The sequence below is a fragment of the Python bivittatus genome, unplaced genomic scaffold (genome assembly GCF_059951505.1).
Source record: "Python bivittatus isolate LINGU-HERP-01145 unplaced genomic scaffold, Pbiv_v1 ctg000840_np1212, whole genome shotgun sequence".
Classification (NCBI taxonomy): Eukaryota; Metazoa; Chordata; class Lepidosauria; order Squamata; family Pythonidae; genus Python; species Python bivittatus.
The window spans coordinates 18233889-18242993 of NW_028277113.1; the positions used below are offsets into that span (position 1 = coordinate 18233889).

At 38.1% G+C, this 9105-nt stretch overlaps 1 protein-coding gene across 2 annotated transcripts in view; it reads left to right on the forward strand.

The window, feature by feature from the left end:
* Positions 1 to 2610, forward strand: part of RANBP9 (RAN binding protein 9) — a 48750-nt gene extending 46140 nt beyond the window's left edge. For both annotated transcript variants that reach the window (XM_088130893.1, XM_007431746.3), the window contains 2 exons: positions 746 to 857; positions 1664 to 2610. In XM_088130893.1, coding sequence (XP_087987019.1) covers positions 746 to 857; positions 1664 to 1794 — 243 coding nt within the window. In that variant the 3' untranslated portion in view covers positions 1795 to 2610. The remainder of the gene's footprint in view (positions 1 to 745; positions 858 to 1663) is intronic.
* Positions 2611 to 9105: the final 6495 nt, after the last annotated feature.

Genomic DNA, 9105 nt, shown 5'->3' on the forward strand with positions numbered 1-9105 from the left:
TCTGTGCAGCATTGCTAATAACTACAGGTATTTCTTTGTCAAATAGAAGGAAAAAATAGCAGAATGTATTATCTAAAAAGCAGCTGGATTTGTTACTTACAATATATTGAGCCCTTGGTGCTCTCTGAGCTTGGTTGTTTGCTTGCAGACATTTCATTACCCAACTGGGTAACATCATCAGTGCTAGTGAGTGTGGGGTTTGCTGCCTGTTTCTATACAGTAGCTTGCCCTGACATTTTTGGTGGGGGTATGGTTTTCTCCCTTGGTAGTTCCTTGATTAGGGTATTGTTTTCTGCTTGATTGTTTGCCTGGTGTTAATCCCTGCTTATCTGGGTGGTGACTGCTGAGGTGGATGTGTTCTGGTCTTTTTGTTTCTTTCTTAGTTTTTTTTATTGTCTTTTTTGAATTTGAACCTAAATCCTAGCATTCTAAACCAAACACCCTACACCAAGCTGAATCCAAAAACGCTAGGGAATTCCTTGAAGCTTGGCATTCAGACAAATCAGCCATCAGTAGACACAGAAATAAACCATATTTACACACCATTCAAAAGAGACATCCTTAGCTTATTTAAGTAGGTAGAACAATGTAAATTTAATAATGACACAGTTCATAGGATCATATAATTAGAAGGACTCATTTAAGTTATGAAGTCCAATCTCCTGCTTTATGCAACAATTTAAATTAAAGCATCTAGAATGAATGGCTGTCCAGCCACTTATATTCAAGATTTCTTTCTCAACAGGATGCATTCAGTTTACTTGCATATTCTGATCCGTGGAATAGTCCAGTAGGAAATCAACTGGACCCCATTCAGAGAGAGCCTGTATGTTCAGTTCTCAACAGTGCAATACTAGGTAAGCCCATTAGTTTTTTTTCTTTATACACATTTGTTAAGGCACATTAAACACAGAGGAATTATGATTATTTGATTACTGAAGGAAATTCTGGAAACATCCACATTTTCATTACTGACAGATTGGAGCACTTAACCTTTTCAGAGGTGTAACTATAAAAAATAAGTCAAATTTTCCACCCATAAGCCACTAAATGTTAGTATTCCATAGAATCTGCCATTTGTTATAAAACTCATGATGTATCATATACAAACAAGCAATTCTATCCAGAGGCTTGTAGCAGCCGGGGTGGGAGAGTGGAGGGAACATAGCCATTTCACTTTTTTCCCCCCAAGTTCTCCCCTACTCCACCCTACCTACTACTACTTTTTCAGTCTGGTCATAGAAAAATCTGCCATATAATGGCCTCTCAGTTACTGATCTTAGAAACTAAGGATTGCTGTATTACACCTAAAATAATTAGTATCTTCCATAAGCCATCTTGAAATTCAGGTAGTGTGACAGGCAGAGCATCTTTGCAATAAGTAGTTGAGAGGATACAAATGGGTATACTTTTTCACCAATGTCAGAACTTTCTAACAAGAGCTTATAATATTCAGTAAATATTGGAGACATTAACATTTTATGATTTAATATGGTCTGCACAGTGAATTAAATTACTAGTTAGCAGTTAGATTGGCAGAAGTTTTATTAACATTCCATTCAGTAATTTTAAAAGTAGGTTATTTGGGTTGGGTAGAAATAAAAGTGGAATAATTTTTTGAGAAGTAAAACAAGTTAAAATAGTGCATTGTTGAATTTTTCAGAGACACACAATCTACCAAAGCAACCTCCTCTTGCTCTCGCAATGGGACAGGCTTCACAGTGTCTAGGTCTGATGGCCCGATCAGGAATTGGATCCTGTGCATTTGCCACAGTGGAAGATTATCTACACTAGCTATGCATATGAAGATGTCCAAGGTGTATAATGTGGCATATATTCAACATGAAAGTAGACCAACTCTGCCAATTGGAGTTTGGATTTTTTTAAAATTATGTACTAAGGACAGGTCTGTTGCTTTACATCGCTTCCTAGTTTACAGCATGATGCAAATGATTTTCTAAACTACTGTTAGGAGATATTTTCCATCTTTAACCAGAGTTAAATATCATCAGTAACATCAGATTGAAAAACCTTTGAATTGTTACAAACGAACCAAAAAGTTCTGCCTTCATGGAGGGCAGGGCAAAATAGATAATGTTGTGGATGTGTTAGTATGTGGGTGATGTAAACTTAAAGCAGGATAATTTGCCAACTTTCACCCTCATTGCATAGATCAATCAATGTAATTTGCAAACTGCATATGTACCTGACAGTTTGGCTGTATAGTATTGATGGGAAGAAATATTTTTAATGTGTACTGTAAAACTTGAAATACTCAGGAGCTGAGTGAATATGTTTGTTGCTACTTACAATCTCAACCTGTTTCCTAGTGGTTTTTGTTTTAACATGGTCTTTTCAGCTCTGTTTCCTGTTTAACTGCAAACAACTTATGTTGTAGATTCACCTGTTTAACTGTTGTATTATAACAGTATTACATGTCAACACAGTGTGGTTATGGCCTATTTATATAAAAACCAAATATTTAGTCAATTTCAGTCTTAATTTAATCTTTGTACACCCTGCATTTTAAAAAGTGCTTAAACGAGTACTCTATTGCAATAAAATGTAGTGATATCATAATTAATCAGCCATTAAATACTTACATATGGTAGGATTGCTACCTTACTTTTTTGCTTGTGTTGTACTTTGGATTCAAGTAAGTAAAAATTTAAATATTTAATTTTAAATATTTAAATACTTTGGTTTCTCTTCAGATTGTATAAATCTTTCGCCTTTTAAATATTATTGCTATGTCAAGTGACATGCTGGACCAAAATCATGTTACTCATCTAAGGCTGATGAAACAAAATCAGTTGATTAACTGCACTGAAGTATTGTGGTTAACTTTGGCTTTTTATACGCGTATATAGCTGATATAAAAACAGCTGATATAAAAACAGAAATAGTTCTGTGAGTGGTTAGTAGAACATTTATCTATACCAAATGTCAACAACCTTTGCAGGCAATGGATACCCAAAATATGATTTTCATAGGTCCTGTCCTATACTTATCCTGTACTTCTGCATGTTATGCCGCAGGAGTGTGCATATGAGCTAATATTTGATTCACATTTGATATTAGAAGGTAGCAAGATTGGATGTTGTAGAAGACCTGATCTTATACTACAGTACAGTAGGAAAGAATCAAAATGCATGTCCTTTGGCCGAAGGGAATGAAAATAGTGGGGATAGTAGTTCCTTCGGGTAATGTTAAGCAAGGAAAGCTTTATGCTTTCACCAGAATATATCCGTAAATAGTTCACCTGTATCTCTTTTAAGACAGTGGCAAGGAAATGTTCTCTAAATTATCCAGTAAAGAACCTATAGTGACTGGGCAAAAAGTGTCCTATTCTAACTTACTTTATAAACAGCTTTTGATGCTTTTGTTTGGTAAGCTTTTTATTCTCACTATACCATGCTCTTAACTATTTGCTTTTCTGATCTGACAGGTTTGTTGGCATGGCTCATGGGCAACATTAGCTCCTTCTGAAAATTATGGATTATGCCCCACTTGAGCAAGATTATTTTTACCTATATAATGTTCTATTGTGTAAAGAAAGTATACTATTTGCAATAATTTAACAGCAAAACATACAATGTCAGTTCTATTTATACAGTAGAATGAAAAGGATTCATTCACAGTAAGTCTGTGTGCCTCCAAGTGAAATTGCCGAAACAAAATCTAGTGAACAGTGAAACATCAATAGCGGACCAGTACTCTCCCAAGGCTGTGATAGGCAGGACTGGCAAGGTGAAAATTTGACCTGCTGTCATTATCAGTATCAAACAACCCATTTTGTCACTCAGCCTACCTCAGTTATACCTATAGATGTAGTCAATCAATCTTTATTGATTAGCCTTCTGGCCATTTCAATTTCATAAAAACAATCTAATACCATATTAAATATAAAATCCAATATACAGTTAAAATTATAATTATAAAACCAGGAACTGTCTTAACTCAGTTCGTCATCTTTACAATTTATGACATTGGTTGCTCTAAATTCCTCTCTAATTTTTATCGCCTTATTAATGAACTTAGTGATACTCCTAACCACATGTTGATTGTAGCCTGACAATAATCGGTCCAATATAAAATCGCAGGATATATAAGGTCTAACTGTAATATACTGCTTTATATACTTCTGTCTTATTTGTTCATACAGATGACATTCAAAGATTATATGGACTAAATTTTCCACTCTACTTTTACCACAAAAACAAAGTCTCTCCTGATGTGGTATGCCTGCGTACCGGCCCATTACTTCCTAAGTTTCCAGCTGGTTAAATCTTAATCGTGTAAAGATTTTGCGATACATTAAGGGAGTTGGGACTGTCAAATACTTTTCTATATCAAAAATAGTCTTATTTCTGGCTAAGCCAACCGACTTCATAGCAGATAAGATTTCAATATCTTGTTGAGCACTAATATCTTGTGCTCTTTGTCTAATGATTTTAACTGCCTGGTCTCCAAGGGTTGAAGTAAAAGGGGGGAGAGGCCCATAGTTGTTGTAGCTTTATACAAAAGTCCAACCCAATTGGTGATCTCGGGAGCTGACAATTGTTCTAAAAAGCATTGTTTTGGCAGTCTAAACTCCTCCATCTCAATCAATCGTCTCCAATATTTTACTACTTTTAATAGGGCAGATACACTTAATGGGAAAATACCTGTTTCTGCCCTAATGGCGCTGGCTGGAACCGTTGGTCCAACCAGAAGAATTCTTCTTAAAAATTTGTTTTGTGGTATTTCTAAGGACGGGGTTACCAAAGAACCCCAAATTTCAGCTCCATAGGTTAACAATGGGATGATCTTGGCTTTATATACCCTAAGCACTGGAAGTGTTGTTGTTGGAATTGAATAAGACATAAGTTTATACAACGCTGCTATACGTTGTGCAGTTTTCTGCGCAGCTGTCTTCATCTGGTTTTTCCAACTGCCATTTACCGAAAAAGTCAAGCCCAGATAAACGAAGGAAGATACCTGGTCTACTGGGCGACCATCTATGTGCCAACGATATTGTTTCTTTTGTGAGCCAAAAACCATTACCTTTGATTTAGCATTGTTTATAGTAAGGTCATTTACATTGCAGTATTCCAATAGAGCTTTTAGTTGTCTCCTTAAACCAATCTGAGAAAATGACATTAGAACCGAATCATCGGCATACATCAACATGTTTATGGACCTATTTCTTACTTTTGGTCTATGAAAACTTGTCTGAGCAAACACCTTTGGGAGATCACTTAAGTAAACATTAAATAATGTGGGTGCCAAAATGCAACCTTGCCTTACACCTTTATTGGCTGGGATGGGGCGGGTTGTGGCTCCTGATCGCCCCACACGGACTTTCAACTGTGTATCCGTGTATAATGCCCTTATGAGAGCGCAAAGTCTGGGTTCTACACTCAACCTTTTCAGCTTATTCCATAGAATCTGTCTACTGATTGAGTCAAAAGCTGACTTTAAATCAATAAAGGCCACAAAGAGTGATTTCTTCCTATCCTTATATTTCTTAACTAAGTGGGCTAAAATAAAACAATTATCCATAACTGACCTTCCTGCCCGAAATCCTGATTGTTCTTCTGGGAGGATGTCATTTTCCATGACCCACTGCTCTAATTTATTGAGCAGGTGTTTGGCGTATAGTTTAGCTATGATATCAATCAGACTAATTGCCCTATAGTTACATGGGTCATCCCTGTTGCCTTTTTTATATATAGGTACAATTAGAGAGAGTTTCCACCCCATTGGAATAACTCCTGTCCTATCTATATAAGTAAATAAGCCCGCTAACACAGGAGCCCACCAATCAGTGTTATGCTTGAGAAGCTCAGCAGGCACACAATCCTGCCCTGGAGCACGTCCATTTTTTAATGCTGTAATTAGTTGATTAGTTTCCAGGGCCAAAACCAGGGGCCAATACAGGGAATCCCTCAAATCTTTCTCCCATACAGATTGTCCGGATACCCTCATACCAGGACCATCATTAAAAATTGCCCTGAAATAAGATTCCCAATTTTCTGCAGGGATATGTACGTCTAGCACTGTTTTTCTATCTTTTAAAATTTTTGTTATATCCTGCCAGAATAAAACCACGGAAGGGCCCTTTGCTGCTTTTTCTAATCTAGCCCAGAATTTAATTGTATGCTCCCTCTTTTTCTTTTTTAATAGTAACTTATATTTCCTTCTCTGATCAATGAAGGACATGTGGTTTTGATAGGAGGGAGAGAGAAGAAATCTTCTCAAAAGTCTTCTCAATTGTGTTTTACACACCAAACACTCTTGGTCAAACCATCTTTCTCTTACCCAAACTCTTTCTCTAAGAGGCAGAGCAGTCACCAACAATTGTTTAAGTCGCCCACAAATCCAGTTATAATCTTCAATAGGGGAGTTCCTCTGGGCTCTGCCCTCTCACATTGTCAGCTTTAGCCGTAAACTCCTGGGAATGTATTAGTGCCTCTATCTTTTTCACATCCACCAACCTCCAAGCTAACCTTCTTTCCTGGTGGATAGTTGTATTATTAACTATTTCCTGTTCTACTGGAGCTCTTGAGCGAAGATCTGAAGGGAGACGTAACCTAACCGATACTGGTTGGTGGTCACTGTCACATCTCAAATAAGTTTCTATGTCAGAGGCTAAAGCTACCAGTGGGGTCGATGCACATATATAATCAATGGATGAACAGGCCCGTCCTCCGTGATAAGTTATTGGGTATTTGAAATCACTATTGCTACTTAGAATTTGCATGTCATTCTCATATATGAGTGAAATCAGATGCTCCCCGGCCCTATTCTCCCTGGGATCATTTGACTCCCAAGTAAATTGATTAAATAAGTACCCGCTGGGGATAATACCCAACTGTACAAACTTATCCAGGGAAGGTCCCACTCGTGCATTAGTATCCCCTAACATGATTATCAGCGCCTTTGGATATCTATTCTTCAGTTCCAAAATCTTAAGTCCTAATTCAAACCATTCTCCCATTTTAGGATTCAAATATACGTTCAATATAAGCAGATCCAGACCCTTAAATGAAATATGAATTGGTAACAGATACTGTACCTCTGGATCTAGCAAAATCTTTCTACCCTTCCACCCCAGTTCAGCATTTACCAACAGTGAAAGACCTCCTACAGCCCTACCTCTAAAAGCCCTCCTGCGGGCTGGCTGGTGCCAGGAATGAAATCCTGGCAATACAATAGGATGATCTTCTTGCACTACCCAGGATTCCTGGATGGCTATCACATGAAATTTAGCTAAAAACTGGTCACTTTCTAATTGGTTATTATTACAGTGCCATCCTGCTACATTCCAGGTAATAAAATGAATAAACAGAGGAGGGATAATCTCGAAATTAGTAGATAGTCAATCATTCTGGGCCATATCATGTAACCTCGAGGAGTGACTGATTTGGACTTGATTCCGCTGCAAAGTCAGATGCCTTGGTCAAATCCATACTACCTGCCTCAGACATTATCAACTCTGGTTGTGAATGTAAATCCGGCAACTGTGAAGCACCTGCCACTGTATTAACCTCTGCCGTGATAACAATTTGATGCGGGGCCAATGGCACTCTATCCTCCGGAGCCCTCAAGGTACATTGTATTTCCTTCGTTCCATCCTCCTTTTCGTTATGGCACATAGCACCACCCACAGCACACAATGCTGTTGAAGCTGCCACTTCTATTAATTGTCTCTTCGTTTCATTAGAGAGAAATTGGTGAACCTCATCCTCATTTGTTTGGCTCCTGACCAAAGTCCTTGTAAGCAGAGGAGTAGTATCCTCATCACCGCTTCCTAATGCCATCAAATTGGAAGTGGGGCTGGAACGCCTCCTTTTTTTGTTTTTCGGCTCCACATTATTTCCAATTGGTGAGCTTGCTGTCACATCCGCCAAAGTGCCACTAAGAGGCAGTAAAGAGTCAATGGAATTAGTAGTTGCCATTACTGATGTTAACTTTGCTTTCACTGTGTCTAATTTGCATAGTATTACTTGCTGTTCCTCTTCTGGTAATATGCCAAATTGTTGTATCAGTTCATTTTCTTCAGTCCCTATTTGTATCATCCCTTTCCCCACTTCTGAGCTGTTATACTTCTTGCAACTAGGAATGTCTGGTCTTGTAGTTACAGGCAGACTTTGATGAATTAATTGCAGCTGCTTTGCATTACAAACTCTGCCATTTAGACATTCCTCATTCACACACCTGTCTATCCTCACTTTACTCAGGAGGGGTTGCGTGTTGTTATTAAAGAAAACACGTTGTGGAAAGATTTGGAAACTTTCAAATCGATGTTTGTGTTGCAGTATCATTGAGGGGAATGCAGGGTGGTTAAAAATCACCATCACTCTAAAATACCCTTGCCACCTCGGTAGCCAAAATATTTCAGTCAGCTCATTGGGATGCACTTTACGGTAGAGAAGCTGTGAGAGGGAATGCAATACCGCCGATTTATTACTCCATCTGCCTACATTATGATGGTTAGGTGCTATCCGCAACACCATTTTATGTCTCTGGATAATTAGCGCCTCATCTGTACTTCTTTTATCTTTGTAGGCTTCACTAACACACGAGATGTTTGGACCTGTAGTTGGTGTCTTGTTTATATTTAAAGTTGCCATTTTAGCTACCCCTAAAGGTGTAGTAAACTGCTTAGTAATTAAAGCTTTGAGCTCCTCTAATTCCTGTTTGACTTCCCTCAACTCTTCAAAAATTGTTATTACAGTTTTAGCAGTCAGGAGACAATTTTTTGCGACCAAAGCTAAGTCCACTTTTAAGTTGCTTAAGCTTGCCTCTCTAATTCCATTAGGAAGCTCTTCTCCAGGAAGCTCCTCTGACTCACAGTCTGACATCAAACAATACTTAGTGCGAAATTCCTCGGGGGTCGACGTAAAATCAAAGGAAGGAGACTTACATATCGATGGTGTCTGCTGGACCCAGTCAGTCAACTTTGGCTGTCTGGAAGCCACTGCAGTCCTAGAGTGTTCGGCTACCTTGTACTCCTTAATAGCTTTATCCTGCCGTACCTCCGATTTTTGTTTAATTTGTTTTGTAAATTTTCCCTTTGCTTTCATTTCTCCTTCAAACTTGGAGTCTGCTGCTTTCTTT